At 40.6% G+C, this 26,844-nt stretch overlaps 1 protein-coding gene across 4 annotated transcripts in view; it reads left to right on the top strand.

The window, feature by feature from the left end:
• Positions 1-26,240, top strand: part of cdk14 (cyclin dependent kinase 14) — a 110,190-nt gene extending 83,950 nt beyond the window's left edge. For all 4 annotated transcript variants that reach the window (XM_058646733.1, XM_058646736.1, XM_058646735.1 and 1 more), the window contains 4 exons: positions 8,951-9,014; positions 14,399-14,447; positions 21,097-21,236; positions 26,091-26,240. In XM_058646733.1, coding sequence (XP_058502716.1) covers positions 8,951-9,014; positions 14,399-14,447; positions 21,097-21,236; positions 26,091-26,206 — 369 coding nt within the window. In that variant the 3' untranslated portion in view covers positions 26,207-26,240. The remainder of the gene's footprint in view (positions 1-8,950; positions 9,015-14,398; positions 14,448-21,096; positions 21,237-26,090) is intronic.
• Positions 26,241-26,844: the final 604 nt, after the last annotated feature.

The raw sequence follows: 26,844 nt of genomic DNA on the forward strand, positions 1-26,844 counted from the left end.
CAACGTTTTAGTTTTTTAACCTTGTCATGGTCGTCCCTTGAGGAGACGTCAAAGAGGCAGAGGTACTTTTGCCGAAGCTCAAAGAAATGTTCTTCGGCGTAACAGCCACAGCAGCAGCAGCCCTCTTCCTCCTCGCCATGTTTATCTCTGCGTGTTACGCTGGGTCAGAGTATTCTGTTATCCAATTGGTCAACGTCCAGGAGCACATCGTAAGAAATGTCAGAAGAGGCAGGAAAATAGAAACAATTCTAACATGCTGGACTTGCATCCCAGACACCAAATCTCTGTTCTTTGTTCCTGACGTACATAATCGGGTTTGCCTATGGAAATGTGTCGGTCACGACCAAATTGCATGAAAATCGACCTCAATTGGTGAAGTCTGATCCCGGCATAAAGGACAGTTTCATGAAAAACAACTCATTTTATGACAACTCTTTTTGAGTAAGATATCTTTCACTAGTTTTTAATTTTCAATTTTCTCTACTAGTGTGACATTCAAATCGCCTGTGAACCACAATCTCTCACTTTTCTTCATCCACAGCTTCCACAGACTATGACGGTCAAAGTCTTACTGTTCGTAATGGAAGGACCTCCTTATTTGGGACAAAGAATGTTAAAATACGTCAATGCATTTTTGATTGAATTCGAATTTTATGTGGTATGTTTACAGTGTCAAATTATTCTTAATCTACAGCTTTACGACTGCCTTTACCAGCAGTGAGATATCTGCCATCTTGTTAGCTATAACTGCAGTTATTAGAGCACAAACTGCCGTCAAGGCCAAAATGGCGGTGGTGGAAAATTGGTAAAAGATAATAAAATAAGTTGAGCCCAAACATGAAACGTTGCTGTTGTCAGCAAACCCAAATAAAGCATCATCATTTATCAAAACACTCACTGACTTATCTAACCTTTGACTCTCAACAATACATCCATATTTTTTCCAGCTAAACACATAATTCTTCAAAAGTGTAGCCATATATATATTTCTTTGAAAACCAAGTAAGAGCCTAAAGCAGTTGGTGTCTGGTCTCCTCAGCAGCAGAAGCGTCCGCCGTGGAGCTGACATGCATGGTGTAAGACTCCATTTCTCTCCGTAGAGCAGCCTGATTATCCCATGTATGAAGTGTCCGCCAGTGCACATATGAGTTGATCTTCACTCAGGAGAGAGCTGGAGGCTGTTGGGGAGATAAATAATGCAATTTCACCAACAGCCGCTGTGTCTGTGACATGACCATCCATCTCCTGTAAGCCAGACTGGATAGTTAGGGCTTACTGAACACATTCCACGCATGCACAGTGGGAGACAGCTGATCCACTTGGCTCTGGTTCGGATGCATTTGACCCCTGCCTGGAGGTGACCCCAATCTGCCTGACTGTGATCGAGAGAGAAATAGAGAGAGATCTTGGAGTAGTGAAGAAGATGCAGACAGAGACGGAGCTTTAGAACAAAAAGCAAAAGTTTGAATGTGTGGATGAGGAAGTGATGGAGCTGCAGTTGTGCCCAGGGTCAGTACCTGTAACCGTGACAGGGTGAGGAGATTGATCTGTGTTGTAACAACCCAATTGTCGGGATCATGTTGCCGCACGTACGCGTGAGCTTGTGTTCCTGGACCAAAATTACATTACTTATTTAAGAGTTTACAGACATGCACATCAATGTGATGGGACGAGATGTGTTGTGTCAATAAGAGGAAACTGAGACCGCAGCCAAGAGTCCATATTGTCATGAAAAACCAGATGTCCCGGTAGTCAGATTTTAAATAAAATATTTCCTTGTTATGACTGTATTTAGGTTTAGGCACAAGAAGCACCCAGTTAGGGCTGGTAAACAGCAAGATACTGTCCATAAACACACACACACACACACACACACACACACACATTCTCCATAGAAATACAACAGAAGATCCTCATTATGCTGTTATCCCAAAGAGTGGCCTTCTTGCAGACATCCTGCTTGCTGGGTTACAGTTTGAGTTTTGCCTCAAATACTTGACGTAATTTGTCACAATCAATCATTGTTTTCTGTACAGTTTGCACAAATGTAGCTTTTCCCATGGTTGGCAGAAAAGTGTACTTTTTTTCCCCCTGCGAGACCAGGCTGCTGTTTTACTGTAATATCTCCACGAGCCAGGCGGTTGTCTCTTCATGCCTCAAGGTCAACAATATTTCACTTGAGCTTAGGAAGTCCACGGTGGCAGCTACCACCCATCACAGCCATTATGATGAATCATTTCAAGTGGCTGCTCAAGGACCATGTCCAGAATTTTCCCTCCGCACTGACCATCGCAGCTGACGCCAAAAAACAACTGGGCCCCCATTACATTTCTCTCCCGCCATCAGTGGAATCACAGTCAGGACCTCGTAAGTTCTTCAAAAAGCACTTTACAGTCGACTTGACCTGGACCTTGAATGCCTCGCAGCACGACAGACACAAAAAGCATCCAACCTCCCCCTCCCACTCTCCCTACAGTCTATTAACCGGCCCCATGTTTGTCTGGTGAGGACAAAGGACAACTTCTCATCACGAATACCTGAATACCACAATTTTAATGAAGCCCATAATAGTAAATTCAGCTGTTTGTCCCAGACAAGTGACTTTATTTGTACCCATAGATAGATTTACTTTCCAAGGTTTAAGACAGTGACGTCCGTTTAATAAACATCTCCCACCCGACAGACATGACTAACAATGCAATGTGAAATAAAAACATTATGAAACTAAAGTAAAATAAAGATAAATACGCCAAGAATAAATAAGTAACAAAACCCCTAGACCAATACTAGACTAATACTAAACTAAATAAATAAATAACTACATAATGTGCAATATTACTTGTACAACTGTGTGCAATGGCTGCTGGAACAAAGCCACTTTGATATTGCTTTGTTCGTCTCTGGACTGTAAACATCCGTCCAAAGGAAGCACTCTTACTGTCTTGAATACAAGGTTGCTGTCTCTTGCCTGTCTCTAACAAACATTTATGCTCGGAAGAGAAGTTTCCGAAGTTTCCGAAGTTTCCAAAGCACTTTAATGGAAATCGTTCAATAAAAACGCAGCCCGTTGATTCATTCATTTATCCAGCCTCACACAGTGTAGGGTATGTGTGTAGTCGTGGAGGTTCGTGTGTGGAGGTCAGCCTCACTGTTTGTGTCTGGCTCGGTGGGTGGTCTGTAACATAGTTGCTGCCATCGAGGGGGCGCAGAGTACGTACAGAAACCAGAATGTGTACACAGAGCTCAGTGTCATGACCTGTGACCTCTCATGAAATCTTTCTGTGACACAACTTTCCCCGATTGACGTAACTCTCTATAATATGCTACAGTGGTTTATCTTTGTATTTGAAGACCATGGTCAGAATGTATGGACACTTTGTTTTCATAACATCATAAAGTGACTAAAAAGGGCAAATATGGGACTTTTAATTTGAAAATTCTCTGTAAAAATGTCTCATTTGCAGATGTCCTAAACACAACCTAGAAAAGTCCTGGTCAGTACTTGTGATTTTTTTCTCAAAGTTGATGCAAATATAGGACATTTAACTTAAACTCGCTTCAAACCTGTAAAGTAAAATTGTCTCATTTGAAGAATGCTAGTAGTCATAGGTATAGGAGATTTTAATTGTTATTACATCACAAGTTTGAGATTTTTGTTCCCGATTAAATAGGCAAATATGGGACTTTTAATTTGAAATGTTTCTAAAACAATGCAGTAAAAATGGTCCTAACTGCAGGACTTCAAGACACTGGGGGATTTAAAGTGAGTCATCCACAAAGTCACTTGTCTGATTCCTGGCTTCTCTAGACTGTGTTCCAAAGTGTCTTTGGACAAAGACACTGAACCCTAAGTTGTGTATAAATGGGTGTAGATGACATGTAATAGAAAATAATGCAGCATAAAGATGTGCAATATGATTGGGTTTGAATGGATGAATGACAAAACTGCAGTGTGGAGTGCTGTGAGTTTCAAAACTGGAATAACAACCATGTTGATTCATTATAGGATATTTCAACAAGTCATACATGGGTTTTTATAGACTTTGAACTCTGTTATATTAAATAATATGATGGGTTAATGGGTCTAATTAGGCATTTTCTTTGTCAAGGCTGGTGTAACACATTCATCTGCCCCAGAAGAAACATGTATGAGTGAAGAGTTCTTCTATCACTAATTATCTGACTATAAATGTTACTCTGAATCAGACTTCATTCAGATAATGATGCCCAGTGGTTTGGTTCTTGGTTACGAAGTGTCCTTGAGCAAGGCACTGACTCCCAACTGGTTCTTTGCTGCTGTGAATGCAGAGCAATTATGACTGACGTCAGCATTATCTTTGAACTGCACGTGAGAATAAGATTTTATAATCCGGTTTGGAGACGAACAGGTCTATTTAATGTGATTAAATCAGATCGTACCACATATCTTAATCCAATTATTACTTTTTTTCTGAGTGTGACCTTATTCAGGTTAATGGAATCACAGTTCGCTATAGTGTCTTGTTCAGATTATTGATTTAATTGTTTTGTATCATGGCTATCCATCTAAACATAGTCACATATTCACTGCAGAAATGAATCGGGGAGAAATTCTATCCAAAGATTTAGGCATCAGCTGTCCCAGATCATGAGCTCAAAAGGTAATGAGGTGTGAAAATGGTATTATAATGATGCAAGAAGAATGAAAGTGAGAGGGGAATTCAGCAACTGTACAGCCTCGCAGACAGCTGATTTGCTGCCAGCAGGAAAGAGAACTCCAATATTTGACTAATCTCAGTCTAAACATCATCTTCCAACCTGAACCAAGCGGTTCAGATTTCAGATTTTAAGTCGGAAGATCAGGAAATTGATCCGTGCAGCACTGACCAACAACATCATTTGTTTATTTTATTGAATTTAGCTTGAGGGGCCGGGTTTTGAGTGAGTGAGTGCAGTGTGTCCTCTAAAAATACAACATGTAATTCAAAGCCAATGAGGATGAAACCAGCTAATAATGTTTCAGTATATACAAACAGCTGTGGAGTAAACAGTGGAAAGTATCTATGCACACTCAGATCTCCTCTGGAGTTACAGTGCTTACTTTAAGGTGGACTGTCTTGTTTACCTTCTTTCACTTTTACCTGAATGCCTCTCTTTTTTAAGATAAAACCGACACGCTCTATATCAGCCTTTGTGGAGGCCACTTTGTGGGTTTGTGTGGAGATATTGTTGCTTTTTATTCCCACTTGCTGCCCTTCTTCCATGTCTGATGTCCTCGTAAAGACTCTGACATTCACAAACAGTCCCAGACCAGCTCTTTACCTCATGCTCCCTCTCTTCACTTCAGAGAACACTAAAACTGTTCCATCAATAATTCAAGCTCTGCGGACCAGATTGAGATCCACTCCCATGTCCACTCGTTCCCCAGTCATCGTGTAACCCTCCCACAACCTTTCATCTTGTCCAGACCTGTCTGTGGAAGATCCACACGTCCTGTCATTGCAGTCTCACATTTTACGACTCTGCAAAGTCAACATTGTTTTTGTTGTTGTATGGGCAGCCTTATTGTAGTGAGTGGGATGCAGGACACATATTTTCCAAGTTGCAAATGTGTTTATACTAAACTAAAATGTTTGCAGAAGGACTGTGTGCATTCTGCAGGATTAAAAGAAATAAATAGAGGTATTATTTTAGCAATTAAAGGGTCAAAATATGACAGGAAGAAGCAAAACTGGGAACTAGATGACGTCTCCCTTATGACGGGAGACCTTTTTACTGCACACCTCTCTTTACTTCTAAACTCTGATCCATGTTGATTGGGGGGCTGTGGCTTGGTTGTAGACCACACACACATTTTCCTGGGCTGCCCAAAAACTTAAATTTTACAGTATTCAAAGAGAAATGACAGATTGTTTAAATATGCAACTTCCTTCGGGAGCTTAGTACCAGATGACCTTGAAGGCAATAACCACATTTCACTATTGAGAACCCTTCCTGCAATTGGCTTAGAGAAGTTTATAACATAAAATATATCATAGAGTTAAAGTTTAATTTTATTAATCCCCTTAGGGAAAGTATTCCTCTGCATTTGACCCATCCTAGAATTAGGAGCAGTGGGCTGCCACACTGAGTAGCGCCCGGGGAGCATTGGGTGTTGGGTACCTTGGTCAGGGGTACCCCAGCCCTTTTAGGCCGGGTGGGGATTTGAACTGGCGACCTTTCGGTTACAAGTACATGCACAGTTACAATTAAAAACAGAATTATTTTTGAGTGAGTGGTGTCCAGTAACTGCCTCCTTTTTTTGGTTAATGTTACATCTGTTATATTACTGACTTCCTTTGTTGTTGGTTATTTTCTTTCTCTCCCTCCTAATGCATATTACAGTATGTGGCACCTTTTTCCTTTTGTGTATCTGCCTGCTTGGCCATGGGGTCCGTGGACGATTAATTATCCATCCCAAACTTAGTGGAACTGATTATGGACATGTAGGGGATATTGACTGTTATGGACTGCCCTCTAGTGGCATGTACTACAGTATATGTCTGCTTTATACTCTTGAATATGTGATTATAATATAACCTTGCATGTAACAAGTAGAAATACAGAAGTTGGAAAAAATAAGAAATAACTAGGTGTAGAAACCAAGTGTTAACTCACTGTGATATCATCATTTTTGGTCATTTTAGCATATTTATCTTACCATAAGATACAAAATGGACATCATGCCACATTAAAGACCTAAAACTAGTGTCTGAGAGCATTTACTCTACAGAAATATGTTTTAATCGCATGATTAATCAAGATAAAAGTAGGCACATGTGTTCATAGACCTGCACACAAACCAGTGAGGTCGCCTCCTGATGGCTATTCAAGATCATACTGGTTTCAAACATTTCCACACCGGCCACATCCATTATTCTATGAAGTCTATGTTGGGATCTGGTTGAATCAGACGGATTATTTTTGCTTATTGATTTGTTTTTGATCTGAGGATGTGAACTGTGTGATTTGGTGAGTTGTGCTTGTATATCTGTCGTTCCAACCCCCTCCTGATGACTAAATAATTGTAATAGATTCAGTGTTTCTTGTGTTCTTTGTCATGGTGTTTACACTACACTATTTTGTAAAGCAGGTTTAGCTGAACTATAGGTCTACAATAATATATGAACGTAATTTCAAGATGACAGGATGGATATTAGATGTTCAGCCCGATCCGTTTGTCTGTGTCGAGAATCCCTCCACTTCCATATTTCTCTCTAAATGTTGCTCTCGGAGTGAAAGTGTCTGCCCTTCTCAAAGGTAATTTTTTGTCCCCCTGGGCATATTGATAGCAGTGCAGTGATTGATATTCACACAGAGGACACACACACACACGCACACACACACACATAGAAGGGCAGTGTGCAAAGGCTGCAGTCAGCCCTCATGAAGTCAAAGCACTGACCAGTGGACAATGCATCAAAGGTTATTAGTTGTAATACTGTAGGTGTCAACGTGTAGCTTAAAAAAAATAGTATAAATTGATGTGCAGTAATTAGGGCTCAGTAAGAGCAGCTTGGTGCACACTGGAAATGAACAAAGTTAAATAGACAAATTTAAAGAACATTAAAAATATTAAAAAAGAAGAAAAATACTTTTGACACATCAAATTTCAAACACAAATTGCTAAAATGGCAGGTGGCAGGTTGATTTATCTCAGTGTGTGGAAATATTTATATTTATTCTATTTTATTTGACGAACTGTACGGCTTTTGTTGTGTTTCAATTCCTCTTATACAACATTTTCCCCTTGACTTTGTCACATTCATTTACAGTAGTCTCAGAACTGGAATAAATTGATGAAGACAACACACACACATTCTTGTACCCTTAATAGGGACACTCATAGACATAAATGCTTTCCCTTGCCCCTTACCTTAACCTTAACTTTCACAACTAAGTGCCTAACCCTAACCCTAACCCTTAACCTAATCCCAATTCTTAACTCTTAAAAAAACTATTTTAAGTTTTGAGGACGAGCCAAAATGTCCTCACAAGTCAGAATGTCCCCAAAGAGATGGTTTGAATTTAAAAAAAAAAATGTCCTCCACAGCCTTGTTGCTCTATGTTGGCCTTGCGGTGCTATAATGCCCTCTAGTGGTGCTAGTGTGTCATTACAACAAATATGAGCAACATTGGTGACGGACACGCTGTCATTAATCAATCATCTGATCCAGCTACATTCCTTTAGTTACTAGTTAATTCATTCCAACAATGGATTCACTTAATTCACCTCCATGTTTTCATCCGTGTGTGTGAGTAGTTGAACATAAGTGATATAATGTGATGTTTATACGGGAGCGATGTAACTGTTTTGTCAGCTGTTAGACACGGGCACAAGGGTTAATGCTTGTGGAAACACACTAACCTAAAATAGATTAGAATCAGGGGGGCGACCAACTGCCTGGATACTCTGCTATGGAAACATAAACGGTGGTTCCCTAAACATTTGCTTTCATTTTCATGCTCATTTTGTCTCCGAGCCTCTTCCAACACCTACAGTGCATCACGCCAAGTGTTTGTATGCATTACCCTTCCACGGGCAGCGTTAATCAGACGTCCTCGGCACAGCTCTTTTTTGCTGTAGGAGAGTTCTGCAGAGGGAACTCAGGGATGACTGCGCAATCTGGAAACTATTATGCTACGTCACTGTGATGGATCATGTCGAAGGCATGTCCGCTGCTCTGGGTTTTGTCATCGTAAGCGCTCGGCCAGCGTTTCCATAAAAGCTAGTCCTCATCAGGAGATGAGATTTCTGCTGGAAAAACTTCATGTTTGTCAAACAAGGACACTGAACTAAATGATATTGCCCCATTATTTTGTGCTCTATAGTACACAAAACCCGTTTTTTGTGTTAAATTGTAGTTAAAGCTATGTTTATATGAGAAGTAAATTACTGAAGTTCTTCTCCATATCCTGTTGTCTCTTGCAGGTCCTTGGAACGCCGTCTGAAGACACCTGGCCCAGTGTTAACTCCTTGCCTCACTTCAAATCAGGTGAGGCCTCCAATATCATCAAGCCCTTCTCGGTGCTTTGTCACAAACAAAGTAATCTTGTTTTCTTTAAAACACATGATTGTGTGGGAACATACATTTTTACGAGGAAAGGGCTGGAAGCAGAATGAATTATTCAGTTCTAAATCAAAATAACCAGTAAACAGTGTCGGCTTAACAGTGACCATTAAACTCAGTGGCTTGAAATGATTTATTTATGGTGTAAGTTTTATAACGCAGCCGATGAATTATTAATTGTTAACTATTGTCCAAACCGTTTGACATTGTTGCTTTCTGGTTTTCTTGTTAAACAAATGTGGGAAAGTTGCAGTAGAAACACTTGATTTTAGATTCTCAGGAACCAAAACCTCCATACGAAGTGTTTTTCCACATGTTAGTTTATAAGCAACCATCGTTACAACTACACTATATGGACAAAAGGATCCGGACGCTTGACCAGTGGTTGTCTAGTGTACACAGAAGAAAATTGACCCAAAAAAACCCTCTGTGACTCATCTATTGGTCCTGACCCAGTCTTCAGGAAAGCCTACTTTACTGTATATGTGCATCAGTAATATTTGTTTCCTGACATCTTGAAAGGTTGACTGTTGACCTTTAAAAGACAAAACCCATCCATCCATCTGCTGTGCCAATCTCAGCTGACATAGGGCAAAAGGCGGGGTCACACCCTGGACAGCTCGCCAGTCCATCACAGGGCAACATATAGAGACAAACAACCATTTACTCTCACACTCACGGTCAATTTAGAGTGTCCACTTTACCTAATCCCCATATTGCATGTTTTTGGACTGTGGGAGGAAGCCGGAGAACCCAGAGAAAACCCACGCACACACGGGGAGAACATGCAAACTCCATGCAGAAAGGCCCTTGTTCCCACCGGGTCGCAAAACCTGGGTCTTCTTGCTGCAGTAGCAAGAGTGCTAACCACTTCACCAACCGTGTGGCCCAAGACAAAACCCAACAGTACAAAAACAAGATTCACCAACGTTCGTACGGTACATATAATACAGTGAAATATCAACAACAACATCCCGTGCATTGGTAATAAAATGCTATCAAAATGTGAACACCTGAGATATAGGCTACATGCTACCACCCTAACCTATGCAGTGCTGACAGTAGGTCCCACGTTGCTGAATATCATTGTACATCATAGCCTATGATACATCCAGTTACACACTCAATTATACAGTGGGTATAACCCTGACCCTCAAATCTAACCAATGGGTTAGTCGGTGTACAGCTGTGGCATCAGGAGCGGGGAAGGGGGGTTGGCAGCTCTGCCAGGGCAGTGGTGCCTTCTGGGAGCTCATTAGGGCTTTTTAGAAGCAACATGAATAGAGACTGCAGATTAGTGTTGCAGCTGATGGAGGGCAGAAGAGCTGGAGTGGAGGCGAGGAGAAAGGGGGACAGGCGAGGGCGACCATAAAGAGCTTCAGAGTAATGGTGAGGGCCAGTGAGGCATCACGGCGCTACGTACGCCAGCCTGTTATCTCCAGTGGCCAATTAGTGACCAAATGGTGTGACCCTCACACGTACACAACACATACAAATGTAATCTGTGGTCCTGTGGCCTTGGCGATAGTTGGCTCTTGTTAGCCTCTCGCACACTGTGCTGAACAGCTGTGCAGCTGTCTGACACACACACACACACACACACACACACACAGGTTTGCACAGCTATTTTTGCCAGGTCACTGCATTGACTTCCGTTCATTTTGGCAGCCAAAACTACAGCCATAACCAGTTAATACCTTACCATAACCTTAAACTAACCACATTTCCCATTTCAATCCTTACTCTAAACAGAGGTTCTGCCTCTTGAGGACTGATCTTTGATCTCCATGAAGACTACCGGTCTCAAAAAGGCAGTGTTTATACCTGAAAGATAACCTGAAAAAGACTACACACTCACACACATGTCTGCAGATCTGTGCTGTTCCGGCTGCATTCCACTTTATTTATAAAGAGACATAGATAGATTTGACTAAAATACAGTAAAACACCAAAAATAAAAGACACTAAAAGACAGACAGAGACCACACAATTTTCATGCTGGGTTAAAAGCCAAGGAGTAAAAGTGATTTTCCAGAGTGGAGGCCAGCATTGTTAACATGCACTAAAAAAAAAAGAGATGTTACCAGAGATGGATAAATGTAACCACATGTTGATGTTACATAAAGTAGCATGAAGCCTCAGAGTACACAGTGATTACAGCGTATCATGTAATCAATACGTAGTTTATGTATTTATAGTTGCTTATATTTATATGATTCTATTGTCATTTATTCTGTGAAAATTGGGCACAAAAAGTTAATGTGATTGTGAGTTATGATGATCTTTTTGAACATGGGGACAGCTGACCTTCGAAGCAGGTCAAAATTCGGCTGCAGGCGACTTAAATTAAATCCAGTTTTGTTGTTTGTTTGTTCTTAAGTTAAAGGGTTAGTCATTTTTTAAATAAAGGTTAAGATGTAGTCTGAAATAAAACACAACCGCAACATGTGGTTGTGTTTATTTCTCAGCACATGTGGCTAAAATGTGTACTTTAAACTTTAGTCTTTATTTATTGCTACTGAAACTGCAGACAGTGAGCACAGGAGGAGGAAAAAAAGGGGAGGGGGGGGGGGGTCTGTTTTCCACTTGTTCACATGTCGGCAAGTTTATGAATTAAATAAATCTGTTGCTAAAGTTCAAAAACATTAAGTTATAATTGTTGTTGTTGTGACAACAGCTCTGTCAATACTTAGTATGACAACGACATTAAATTTGAGCCGTTCATGTGCAGTGGTGAGCAGCAGGTGGCAGTAGAGCAACAGTTTGGAAGCGTTCTGTGATCACAGAGCAGCTCAGTCCTCCTCTGAACTGACATTCTTCTTTTCCAAATCCCACTTTCTGTATCACTCCACCGCTTATGATTCATCACATTTAACTTTACTTCCACGTGCACAACACTTTCCATCATCCTTTTTTTTTCTCTCTGCAAGGTCTCATTTAGGTTTGGATCCCAGACTCGACCTCACAGTGGAGGCTGCTCTACATTTCTCTGCGGTTTTGCAGATACTTACTCACTTCTAGTCTTTAGCCCTGTCTCCAGCCTAATGCCCTACTCATTTTACACCGGACAAATTTGATCTGTAAATGTAATTACTGTAATGAGCGATGGATGGGCGAGTTCCCCAGGATGACCACTGACGTTTTTATGGTCTGGGTTTTTGTAACTTGAACAGAGGGCAGAGGGATATCAAAACTAATATTAGCATAGACGGTGAAAATTCAATGTATGTCTGTGAATAATAGTTTTATATTCGGACAGCTATCACTGATCTACAGTTTCTCAGGGCTTTTAAAAATTGTCTCTCACGGCAGCTATGGGAAGGAAGTTAGCCAATCGCTGACAGCAGCTTTAAACGACCACATCCAGTTAAATCTTTCAACTCAAACAGACAGTTTATAACTACACATGTTAAAATACAATATATTACATGTATCACCCATACCAGGACTGCAATAATTATTAAGTTCAGGAGCCACATACACCACAATTTAATCCCAAGTGGGTCGGACCAGTCGAATAACAGCATATTAACCTATTACAACCTATTTTAACAACAAGCACTCAAAATGTTTCCCTTTATTTTACATTAAATGAAGCATCTTTTCACAAAACATATTATGAACAACCTGAAATTTCTTGAGAAAAACAAGTGAAATTTCAATAATACAGTATCATGCCTAAGCCATTTACAGGTATCTGTAATTTATGATTAGATTTTAATCATAATGTGAAATTTTTACAAATTCATCCTGGGGGCCGGATTGGACCCACTGGTGGGCCGGTTCTGGCCCGCAGGCCATACGTTTGACTCCCCTGATTTAGATAATCAATAATGCGGTTTTAGAGTTGTGTTTTCTTATAATTAAAACATGCTTTCTGGCTTTACAGCCTCTTAAATGTGAGTATTTAATGATTCTATTGCTCCAGTTGACTGAATAATTATATATATATATATATATATATATATATATATATATATACATACATGCAGCACATGCACACAATATCTATACTTCTTATCCTTGTAGGTACATGAGCCTATTACATATAATAAAATATAATATAATATAATATACAGTAATGTAATATAATATGATATAATATACATGTAGATATTGTAGTAATGCCATAGCTCAAATCTAAATAGTATGTGAGAATCAGGCTGGCAGTCTTCACCTCTGTGGGACGTGTGGTCAGCTCAGGCCGACTCTGGCACTGCCCAGTCTGACTGGAGCCACTGTTGGGGAGCTGGCAGGCTGGAGGCTGACCCTGACAGACAGTTGGGTGGTTGGCTTGCAGGATTAGGCTGGCAGTGAGAAAGGGTGGGCTAACTCGCTGGGTGGCTGGCTAGCTGGGCATGGAAGCCTGTCAGTTGGCAGCTCAGCTTGACGGTGTGTCCACATGGCAGCTTTGGACGAGATGAAGAGAACAGTGTGGCGTAACAAACATAGCTGTGTCAATATGGGGGAGAAAGTGACTCACAACACCTGAAAAATCTGACAATTTAAAGTGGTTGTGCCAAAAAACTGTTTCCAGCGCAGACAGTTACTCAAGTCATGTTCAACAAATCGCAATAAACTCCCCGTAGCTCCAATTTTGTATTGTAATCTCTGGTGAACTCAGCTAGTAAGAAGTTTATATTTGAGATTTTATTGTTCTCTTCCTGACACAACCATCCCATTTATCCGGAATACCTTATGGATGTGGTTGGGGTCAATTTAGAGTGTCCATTTAACTCAAAACAAGCCAAGTTCCCTTTCCACTAGACCCATGGTACTCAAACTGTGGTACATGAACTTGTACATGAATACTGTTCTCCTGTATATATCAGGGTATGTGATCGGAGTGGAGCTGAGGAATTTTAGAAAATGAAACAAATAACAAAGAAATTATAGTCAGTTAAATAGTAATAGAGTCACCTTAACTCTCGATCCATCTTAGTCTAATTTCACTACACCAGTGTGTGAAGTATGGGTGAGGAAGAGGAGGATGAGCACATGCAAATCATTTGGTATGACGACTGAAAATGTGTAAATGAAAGTGTGTATCACATCCGTAATATACAAAAATGCAATCTTTGTTTTACTTGTCTAATGGAATTAACCACACTTAAACAATAAAGACCCTGATCATGTGATTATGATATGACGGTCAAAGCAAATATCATGTAATGTATGTTGTTTGTGTCTCTGAAATGAATTATTGCAGCATTTACTGTCTTTTTTCCCCACATCATTTGATATGTTGATATTTAAAGTGTTATAGGGTGGATATGTCACATTTAATTGTATGTTTCTTCTCTTTACAGAACGCTTTACAGTGTACAGTGCTAAGAAGCTCAGGCAAGCGTGGAATAAGTAAGTTCTGACTATACACTATATGTGTGTGTGTGTGGGGACATTTGACCTTGTGGGGACATTTTGTCTGGGCTCCACAACTTTAAAGGGTTTTTCAGGGTTAGGGTAAGAATTAGGTTAAGGTAAAGGGCTAGGGAATGCATTTTGTTCATGTTGTGTCTAATGTTTGTGTTTTATTTATTTTCCGCATATAAAATAATTGAAAAATGGGCAATACATTAATTTCAATGACGTATCACATCATTGGATACATTGAAAATGATATCAAGGCTGTATTAGTAATGACAAAAGAAAGGCAGTCCATATGGAAACGATGATTCAGGTTTTTTTTGTTTTGTTTTTGGTTCTTTAAATTGCTCTGGAGGCAAATTTGCAAAAATATTCAGACCGAGAGAAGCTCTGGGTGGGATAGATATGAAATTGATAATTGCATATGAATATGTAATGTGCATCTATTATTAAACAGGTTTTCCATAAGATGTTTTTGACACACCATTACCATTTATATTGTCTTAAAAGTCAAATTCCCTGCACACTCTACACACACACACACACACACACACACACACATGCAGTACCAATAACATACAGACTTCCTGCTGTACACACATGTGAGACCTAACTGTGGGACACCAGGTGGTGTGTGTATTGTAGGAAAAGGATATGGTGGCACAGTCTGGGGCTTCTTTTTGCCTCAGGCATACATCTGGAGAGGAGAGCATGGAGAGCAGTGAGAGGTGTGTGCGTGTCTATGTGTGTGTGTGCGTGTGTGTGCGTGTCATGTCCACAGGGAAATTTAAAATACAAGCACGCTTGATGTGATTTATATGAATCTCTAGCCTTTACTTTTCTGACATGAAGATACTGCCGCTACCATTAGCATCTACCTCTACTATTTATCAAATACTATCATTAATGTCCATTTATTACCAGATAATCTGTTTTAAAGTTGAGACTATGAAACACTGTCCCAGGTCAGGAATAGTGGGGCGGATGATTGACAGTTTTGATGTCATCCTTTGCTTGGACTTATTTGATCAGTGGATCTGAACATCACCTTTGACCAGGTTTTGATATGTGACAGCAGCCTGACATGGCACGAGGGAATAAAAACAGTCAAACCAGTGAAAGTGTAAAGTAGCGTACTGTTGCTATCTATGATCATATGGTGCATATAATGAACAGAGGGGTCATGAGGTCATCGGGCGCCATGACGCTGCCTGCCGCAAGATCTGCACCTTCAAGATCAAGAGATATTACATAACAACAAAAAAACTATAAAACTCATCATTCCCAACTTCATTTAATAGTTAATAACTTTGAATAGACAGTATATGATGATGTTTTTAATGGAGTGACAGTATGAGAGTTTAATTAACGTTACAGTGCACTCACCAGGGTTCCCACAAAATCTTTGAAGATTTGTGAATATTAATTGTGAATATTATCCTAAAAAAAAAGTTACAGTAGGTTGATATTTAGGTAAACATCTCCCCCCCACCGCCGATGTGCCCTTGTTTGTTATGATGCCTCCTACTGTTTCCTGCGCCCTGCATTGCTTGATGTATCGTCGGATAGGCCTACACAGAACTAATGTTACGATTCCATGCAGAACAAGTTACCATGCAAGATCTGCACATAAATAAAAGTGGACGCTATGGGCGAAGCAGCTCTTACAAGTTGCCCTCCTATCTTAAGCTGTGTCAACACATTTGGTCTTTGAATTTGGAACTAATTGGTCCTGGGTAGTCCTTAAAAAGTTCTTGTATTTGATGTCAACCAAGGTATTGGAAACCTGACTCTCCCCACTCTCTGGAATTTAATTTCCCTCGTAAACTTAAGTGCTTTCCAATTTCCTCAACTAGCAAGCTAGGCTATAGTCCATGTGACGACCATGTCCACAGCAACCAGTACGACAACACTGCGTATACGACTTGTTAGATCGGATGCAGAAAAGTGGTGAGAAATAGTGAAAACTCTGGCTCTCGCACCTGTGATGCATACTGTAGAGTTGCCATCTTGAATTTTGAGGTTGGGCCATGAGGAGTTTGAACAAGTAAACAACCTGGCGTTACAACAGCTGGCACGTCCAATGGAAACGTGTGACTCGTAAGTCATAAATTACAGCCTGTGCCCCAGTACAAGTGAAACATGCTATAATTAAGAGTTAATCACCTAACTGTTAACGTCAGTCAGTCTATAAATGGATCAGTGGTTAAGATTTTAGTATGGACACCTTTGGGCTTGCTCAACAATTGACTCACACCATACTGTGATGATGCGAATTATGAAGCGTATGTAAGGAGTTTGTTTGTTTGTTTACGACTGATCAAGAGTGGAAACGTTCTTAGAACCTTAAACAAGCAGGGGAGGATTTGGACACGCGCTAAAATGCACTTCAAAACCAAAAGCATTGATTTTGAAAATAAAGCTCCATGGCTTACTTCCAAAAAAAAAGAAGCTTTTTGTGTGTGTACTTTGATCAAAGAAAGATGTCAGTCACTCTCTGCTGTGGGGAGGGCGGCAGGGGCAGCACAGGCAGCTTGTTGGGCCTCACCTCTCCCAGGTCCTGTTTGTTCTATCACCATGCACCACTGACGATGGAATGCTTTTCACTGCTGTGAATGTGTCACCACCTGTAGCCGTTTGATAGATGGAGCAGATACGATCCGTCTCACTGCAGATGTGCACTTATTCATCTGTGCTCGCTCGCTGACCGCAGAACTTTGCGGCAAGGAATGTGTACCTACGAGCTTTCAGCGACCAACGGGCTTATCTCCACGCGATTTCACACCTGCACGTTTATCTGTTCTGACGCCATGTTATTACACCTACAGGGTTGTTGTGGCCTGTAGTGCTGTCTTTAGGCCAACACCCAATCCAATCCAACTTTATTTGTCAAGCACTTTAAACAAACCCCAGTGGACCAAAGTGCTGTACAGAATCAATAAAAGACATAATAAGTAAAAGGTTCAAAATGAGATAAAACAGCTTAAAATAAAATAAAAAAACACAATAAGAAATAGCAGCCGTACAATAAAAAAAAACAATAAGATCAATTCAAATTAAAATAAATAAAAATCAACGTCTCATGAAGTGTCAAAGGCCAAAGAGAGAAAAGGTGGGTTTTAAGGAGGGATTTAAAAAACAGACAAGGACGAGGCCTGTCTTATGTGCAGAGGCAGATAATTCCGAAGGCACGATCCCCTCTGAGCTTCCGCTTGGTTTTAGGCACACTCAGGAGCAGCTGATCAGCTGACCTGAGAGAGTGAGCGGGTGAATATGGGTGTAGAAGCTCAGAGAGGTAGGGCGGGGCTAGGCCATTCAGGGATTTAAAAACAAATGCAATTGTTTTAAAATCCATCCTGAATTGTATGGGCAGCCAGCCAACATGTACCACATTGTTTGTGAATCTTATTAAGTGATTAGATTGCTTTTCCAGCTCATGAGCGGAAAATGAAGCAGTATAAAAGAAAATGCTTATTTTTCTCCTCTTAACAATATAAAATGAACAGTCGTCCTAATGAAGAACCAAAATACATAACTATACAAAAACCAGGACATAAGCAAAGTGGAGCAGGCCAACCCCAGGGTAGGGCTCTTGTTTGGAAGATACTAAACAGGTTAGACGAGGGCGGCTGAGGGAGCCTACAGCCACAGTAATTTGAACTTTGTTCAACGTGCAGTTTTTGTATGCCTTCAGGGCCAATTTGTCACTTTTATTAATGATATTTTATCTTGTTAAATTAGTGGTCAAACACTTTAGGCTGATGACACTGTCTTAAGCTAATGACGCTAAAACACGGAACGTAGGCGTCTTGTTCATTGACAAATGTTATATTTAACTAGCACACTAGGAAACCTGTTGTGAAGCCATAAAAAACATAAGACAAAGGGTTTTTATTTTGGTTTACAGTGATGTAATTTACAGACATGCCTCCACACTCAGGCCCTTAGACATGGTTTACCACTCAGCCCTGAGGTTTATTAATGATGACAACTACAACACTTTGTCTGGTTGGTCTTTTTTGACAGAAAGATGAAAAACCCTTTGATATCTGTTTATCTGTATCTGCTTTGATTGAAAAGTTACATTCTATATTTCACGCTTGTTTCTCCGGTCCTCTTTAACTCGGTCGAGTACGGTTCATCTAGCGATCTTCTGCAGCATGACCTTAAAAGTGAATTCTGTCTTATCGCCTGGACTCTTCAGGTCTTTACTTAACAACCACCCTCTGTTGGCCTGTCTCATGTCGCTTTTAACACTTTGAGGGTTAAAAGCTGAGCATATCGCAGACGGCACGTTTGCATTAAACCAGTTATGTGACCGTTTGTGCTATCAGAAAATGTGCAGAATTTGCAAGTCAAAGCCAGCATGTGGTTATTACGGTAATTTCAACTCGTGCTGTTGCAGGAAGCCGGCAAATCAGCGTCTTTGTCACCAGAGAGGAAAAACCTATATATTGTTTCCATTTTTTGGACATTGAGACAAAAACTCAAACAAATGTTATTATTTTTTAAGTTTAACATGCAAAACCGGGTGTTCCTGTCCAATTACAGTGTTTTTCTAAATAAAACTTTTAGTTTATCTTGTTAATGCACCGTTTTAACATGCAGTAAGTTGTAAACAACTGCCAGATATTGAAAGTTGTTCTGGCAAAATGGGCAAAAGCAAATTTTCTGGTCATTTTATGGTTAAAGTAAGCAAAAAACTCCAGACGGACATTTTGAGGCTCAGGTGTTAAAGGGTGATCTTTTTTTTTTGCTTGATTTGGTTGTGTCGGACCCAAGTAGGAATGTTGGGAACGGTGAATGGACGTGGAGTGTAACATGACTGAAGAACATAGATTTGGCGTCTGGGATGTGCTGCAACACCCTGACGAGAAGTCTAGCATGTTAGAATTATTTCTATTTTCCTGCCTAGTCTGACATCTCCTATGACATGCTCCTGGACGTTGACCAATAGGAGAACAGAGCGCTCTGACACGGCGTAACATACAGACATAAACATGGCAAAGAGGAAGAGGGATGCTGCTGCTGCTGCTGTGAGGTGTTAGTGAGGAGCTTTGACGTCTCCTCAAGGGACAACCCCAACGAAAAACCATTTAAATATACCATTAATATGGGTAAAATGTCACAGCTCAGCAGAAGACTTAAGGCCAGTAATGGCTTGGACTGAACCAACTCAAAGGGTGGTCCATTTTCCAACAGCATATTTTCACACAAACTAGTTTGTCTTTCGATTTTTTCGCAGCCGAGTTGCACGGAATGTTCCAGCTGCTTGAGAACGAGCAGAGAAGAGGCCCTGATGGACTTCATTAACTTTATCCCTGCCTCTTTCCTGAGTGGTGTTGATGAGCTGAGCTGAGATTTATCCTCCCTCTGTCTCTTTGCCGATAAGTCGAGTTGAGATCCCCATCGAGAGCCATGGGAGCGTCTGTCAGAGTGCTTGACTAGGGAGCCAACTATGAGACTTCGACAGAACATGAGAAGCGCTGTGAGTGCCGCGCGCAGCAGGCCAGTGAGCGGCGCTGAATAACATCATGTTTATTTAATGCACTGGATGCCTAATTACTGACTGAATTTGTTGCTCCTCTTTTTTCTCCAGTCTTTTTTTTTTCTCCCCCCACAGCGCTGCTAGGTAGCGCTGGTTCAGGAGTTCAGTGACTCCCAGTGCAAACTCTCAGACACGCACTCACATATGTTCAAACACAACTTGCATGTATCTGGGCTCCTGCTTTGATGAACACTTTGTGTTTCTCGCAGTGGCCCGGACACCATATTTGATGCAAGTGTATGTATGTGTGTGTGTGTGTGTGTGTGTGTGTGTGTGCGCTTGTATTTATATCTTTGTGAGGTCCCAAAATTGTAAAAAGCCATCTTTTTGGGGACATTTTGTCTGGGCCTCACAACTTTAAAGGGCTTTTTCAGGTTTAAAACGGGTTTTAGGGTTAGGTGCTTTGTTGTGATGGTTAAGGTTAGGATCCTCACTAAGCTATAAAAACAAGTTTGTATGTGTGTGCGTGTGTGCGTGTATGCGCTTCCTTGCATATGTGTGTGTAAAAATGGTGTCTTTCCTCTTGAATCAGCAAACCTGGCGCATAATTGAAGAGCTTGTTTTCTGTTGTCAGCATCTCTTTGACCCGGAGGAAAATGAGCTGTTTCTCAAAGGATGAACGAGAAGTTATAACTGTTTTTTAATGTATATGCAATTCAAGCAATTGGTCAAATGGCTGGATGGATAGATGGATGGATGGATGGATTGACTCCCTGGAGTTAAAAACTGAGATATTCTTGTGTTACAGCAGCATGATAGCAGGCATATAAAATCATAAAGAAATGAAATACAAAATAAAACCAAATTGATTAGTCATTATTCCGCGATTGATTGTTGAGCTGATAAAATAAACACACTTAAACAATTAATTGATTCAATTGTTGGCCATGAGTTTGGCACCAGATTAATGATTGGTTGATTTTTGGGAAGAACATAAACCACAGCTATACAAATAAGTAAAGAATCAAGAATATGAATATGTAATAAAACTATTAGAATGTACAGTGCAGCACAGTATTATCATATGTACAGTTCAACAGTTTGTATGTCTCTGTTTCTGTTATCTAACGTCGTGTTCCCCCTGTGTGTCAGGTTGGGTTACGTGGACCACGCTGAAGAGCTGGCCTCCAGATTCCTCCAGTGCTTCCCAAAGAATCGCCTGTCAGCCCAGGCAGCGCTGAACCACGAGTACTTCAGCAACCTTCCTCCGCGGCTCTGGGAGCTGCAGGACAGTACGTAACAACAGCAACACACTCTAACGTCTTCTGTCTGTCTGAGCCGGAAAACTGTCTCATTGCAATAAGTAAAGGAAAAGAGAGAAAAAACAACCTTGTTATTGCCCTGGTAATTATGCAACGTGACTGCCTCTCTCACATGACAGGATGAGCCTGACTGATGGCTGCGTGAATGAGTGAGTGAGTGAGTGAGTGCACGCATTTCTTAGGTTAAAGGTCAAGGTCACCGTGACCTCTCATTTTAAAGGATCCATTTTTGTTTTTTAAGTGAATGTGTGCAAGGTATTTCATTACATACGGTACAAACATTCACTCAGTCTTCAGAGTGAATGAGCTGTCAGGGGTCAAAGGTTCACTGCGGGGTTCGGGTTCAGCAGAAAAGTGATTGACATTCACCATAACGACAGTTCAAAACCTATTTCATTTTGATTCTTTACAGATCAGACTTGACAGCTCACTTTCATGACCACGACTGTTTCGACTTTAAAGACGTCCAGGAATCAATAAACGTTACTTTGTCAGATATCAAACGTTATTTCTGTGGATTTTCAGTCGTTTTATTATGACCTATTTTGGACACAATAAATTCCCTCTTAGTCTTCGCTGCTTATTTTAGCTGAGTCTCGACAGACATTTTGCGGCGGCCTAAAGCCACTAGGCAGTAATTCTATTTTCTCTTTGTCTCTCTCCCTCTTTCTTTCACTAATTTCCCTGCCTTGACTCCCCCTCTCTCCTTTGTCTTTCTTCTTTCTTCTCCCTTTTTCTTGAGCTCCCTCGGCTCAACTGGATCTTCCCTCCTCCTCCTCCTCCTCCTCCTTTCTGTCTCCCTGTCTCTGTCTCTCTCAGTAAAGAAGGCAGGCAGCAGTGAGTGACCTGGGGTTGGATTGTTTTTGTTCGTGCAGAGAAAGCCTGTCTTATTATGTGCATGCCGGTGGGACAGTCAGCCTAGCCGCCACAACATGCTCAGTTTGATTTTCTATCTTCCTGAGTTGTTGTTTGCCCAGAGCAACAACACACTGAGGCATTCTTTCAATATAAAGTCAGACTATTAAAGAAAAAAAAGAAAAAGAAAAGAAAAACAGTACATGATAGCTCTCCACATCTTCAGTATTAATCATGGTTTACAGGTGAGCTTTGTTTAATTGTGTGATCGTGATATGAAAAGTGCTGTGTAAATAAAAGTTTGATTGATTGATCAAACTTTAAAATCAAACCCTAACAAAACACTCACACGCACACATCCTGCTAACGCCAGGTGCTGAAGCCAGTTTTCAGGAAGTCGTCCGACTTTGAATTGCTGTTGTTACCACGTGGCGTTCAACATTTTCACCGACACTCTGTCCGCTGAAACCTACGTTTGAGAGGCAAACAGTCTGATGCGTAAATGTCCTTTGATTCGCTATTATCTGTGCTGGAGTTTGGAAGATGTTTAGCTTTGTTTTGCTTTGCTTTGCTCAACCTTTATCACATGGAAGTGCAAGTACATTTAGGCAATTGCTCAAAAAGGAAGCTTTGCAAATGCAGAATGCTGAAAATCAAATAAAACATTTACCCGATAATACATATTAAAATACAGTTGAATCTGCATTAAAGTACTATAACTGCACATTTTGAATGTTTTAATAATGATAAAACAGCTATTTTTGTAGCTCATAACAACTTTTATTTTAGTCCATGAAGGAAATGGCTCCTTGTCCGTCTGTGGTTAAAAAAAGAAGAAGAGTATTTTCATATAAGAATATACAAGAAAAACAGAAATAAAGTGAAAGTAACATTATTTTAGAACATTATAGAACGTGTTTTAGATGTTTTCCTGATCCTACACTTTGAAATATACCATATGTAACGTCACAGGCCTTTGCTGATTGGTCAAATTTTAAGTTACAAAATATAGTTCTTTGCCTGGTAAAGGGTTAATTTAGAATTTTCTGAAAGCATTTATATTCCCCCTCTCTCTCTCTTTAAAAGAAACAATTCAGAATCCAGTTATGACATGAAAGCCTCTGTGATGTGACTTCACGTCCATATTGTATATTGATATAGGCACACATGTACACACATAACTGATCCATTAAGCCTGTATTCATTAGCGCAGTGTAAAGCCCTGCTCAGCAGACCTGAGTGTGCTGCCTCTGACATGGTGGTATAATGTTAATGGGAGAATTTCATCTCTTAATTCCCCCTGATGAAGATTTTTCAGCGTTATTAATCCTGTTATCAGCACCCAGCAGGTTGTCATGTCTGAAAGCAGCGGTCACTGAGAGAGAGGGAGAGATGGTTCATTCTGATTCTCCTCATGCTCGCTCACTCTCCTTCTCTCCCCTCTCTCTCTCTCTTTTTTTATCCCTCTAACTCTCTCGCTCTGTGACTCTCTTCCTACTGCGTGCACATGTGAGACAGGCAAAGCAGCAGAATCGCTGGGGGAAGAATGGTAGGGAATTAAATAAAAAAAAAAAAGTTTCATAAAATGAGGACAAGGCTGGATAAACACAAGTATCCTCTGCGTGCCTGTGTGTGTATGTGTGTGTGTGTGTGTGTGGAAGACAAGTGTGGATTTGCCGCTTGCACTTGAGCGTAGGAAGGATGTGTCAGAATTATGCAAAAATGAGATGTGAGTGTGAGATAAAGCACTGGCTAATTACTCCAGTTGTATTTGGCTACAGCCGCAGCATAGCAATCAGGCTCCGTCACCAGAGAAGACTCTGCACGCATGCACTGCCTTGTAGTTAAAGTCAATTAAATCTACACAAAGCTCAAGTGTACGTATATTATTTTTCAATCCCACACCGAAATCCATTGAGAAAATGTAGCTTTTTTTTTTTCCTTTTAGCTCACAGAGACACAGTAGTTTCTCTTTTGTAAGTTTGTGCCTCCTAGATAGAACTGTCCAAACACCGCAGTCATAAGATGAAGTTTTTTATTTCAGAAAAAAAGTCCCGTCGGGGGCAAATTATTTTTATCCACAATGTACTCTACTAAAAAAGAGCACAGCCTCAACTCTAATCTGGAAGTGAAGGAAGTGGGTTTTTGCCACAAAAATGGCCAACGGGAAAAGGAATCGGGCTCGTGTTTCGGTTTAAATTCCGGGACGGGCGCAGCAGTGGATCAACAACTCCTGTAAGCCTTCAAGTAAATTCACAGATTTTCTCTATTGACCTTGGCACAGGAGAGTGAGCAGTTTACAGAGTGACAAAAAAAACTTCCACATCCAGTCAGTAAAGACTGTCTAATGGTAACATAATGTGGCAAACCCTGCTTTATCCTCCACATGAGGGTCACACCTACGGACAAATTGACCTAATCCCCAAATCTGCACGTTTGTGTCATGACTGTGGGAGGAAACCTGAAGAAAAAGTGGCCAATGTGTTGTTATAATAGTATCACATACAGCTTATAACAACACTCCTAAAAGACCTGAACTATCACTTTAAAACTCCCACGTTTACTATGATTACCAATACTCTACTTAGAGATAATACTGGCGACACAATATCAAACGTCAATAACTGAGAAAGTGACAAACCTTTCTAGTTCAACTTCCATTTTTGTCTGTGCAGAAATGACCGGTGTTTCCTCTGGCCAGCTGTGCAGTCTATTGTCATTTGTGTTATGGATTTATCCAGACAATACGCAGACAGATTAGGGGGAACAATGACAGAATTACTGAGACAATAGAGCCCCAGAGGTTGCTGCGGCTGTGTGGATTGGATTGTGACATTTTTAATTTGATTTCAGTGAGAGTGGGCTTGGTTGTCTGCCACTCACGGGGCACGATTCTCTGGACTTGGTGAGATTTATGCGTGTATGTACTGTATGTGAGAAGTAGGGTCATTTTCCCGCTGTCAGACTTCCATTCAAACAGATTTCTTTTTGCAACCAGCAGAGTTTCGCCCCTGGTGAATATCGAGTACATTCTTACTTCTTACTGGAAGAAGTCAATGTTTTTTTATATACGGTCTAAAGCTCTGGATACGCTGGCATTCAAGAATCACAAAAACAAAGAAGTTTAAAATAAATCGCTGCTGGCTCCGTTTTAGTTTGAAAACTGGACGTTGCACAAAGTGAGACTTTTGAAATGTGTTGTTTGCTTTTGTTTTATTGGCCACAACTAGACGATCAGCTGTGAAAGAACAAAGCTCTCTTAACACTAAATCATAAAAGTAATCCTTGTTCTTTCCTTTCACCAATCTTTCTTCACTTTAGTCCTATTTTTTTTTCAAACTCGGCAAACAGCTACAGAGGAGAGAGCCAGCTTCCAAAACCTTAGAACTTCTCACTGAAAAGAACCATTTTTTTACAGTGTAGCAGTGTATGGACACATAGTATTTACTTATGGACACATAGGGGTGGTACAAGATATCGATTTGGTGATATACCATCGGCATCCTTCCTCGTACAATACGATAATCGATACGCCGGACTAAATATCGATATTTTAATTAACAAATGAAAGCACTGGGTGTTGCTTCTTCATGTCTCCTCGCGGTGGCGCTCCTCAAATTAATGATGGAAACTTGGGCGGAAGAAGAGGGAGTTTACGGCAGGATAATGGCAGCGAATGCTACGTTAAGAGAAGCCCCGTCCACGTTCAATACATAGACTTTATGCACTTCTCTCTATGTTGTGAATAAAGAAAAATCATGCACTTTTAACACAGATACTGTGATGTATCGCTGCATGATTGAATGTATTGATTATCACAGAATCGTTGTGTTTCTTTCTGTTGTTTCCTCTGCAACTCATATTTGCCCCTCAACTTTCAAATATCAAGTCAGTGTGTTGAACAAAGTCACTTTAGAGACTCTCAGCAAACATTATTCTGATTCCGCCTGTGTCTTCTCCCCCCCGCAGTGTCTTCTATCTTCACCGTACCAAATGTCAAGTTGCAGACAGAGAGCGGGGACAGCATACAGGTGTGCGCGCGAAGGAACAGTCACGGAAAAGGTTCCTCTGGCAGCAAACACTGACCTGAGGCAGAATCCTCCTGCACATGGCTGCTGACAGGTATGTGTTCATTACCATGCACCAAGCAACACAAACAGTGTCTCGCGGCATCCGCAGCTCTATGCACTCACACAGAACAGACGAGACGTGGACCTGAGGTGAAAGTACAATTAACTGGTTCACTGGAGTCTGGCTACTGCACGTTTTTACCTTGTTCACCTGCGTAACTGTGACTCCCTATATTATATATATTTTTACATGTATAAATATACATATATGTATATGTATGTATATATATATATATATATATATATATATATATATATACATATATGTATATATATACATATATACGTATATATATAAAAAACAAGACTTTATTCTCTATATCAGACATCTTTAGTGATTTATAGGAAGTTCACTCAGTAGACGTGTCTGTAAAAATATGTATTTATTACTTTCATGTTTTATTTTCCCCACTTCAATAGCAAAATGCTTTAACGCTACCACAGCATTATGCTAGAGGGACACATCGCCTGTTGGTTAGGGCTGCAGTTAACGATTATTTTTATAATGGATTAACCCTTCAGTGCTCACGCAGCACGGATTTGTGCCGCAGGTGCACCTGTGGTAATTTGCCGTGGGAATAAAATACAACTCC

Source organism: Solea solea, chromosome 13 (genome assembly GCF_958295425.1).
Source record: "Solea solea chromosome 13, fSolSol10.1, whole genome shotgun sequence".
NCBI lineage: Eukaryota > Metazoa > Chordata > Actinopteri > Pleuronectiformes > Soleidae > Solea > Solea solea.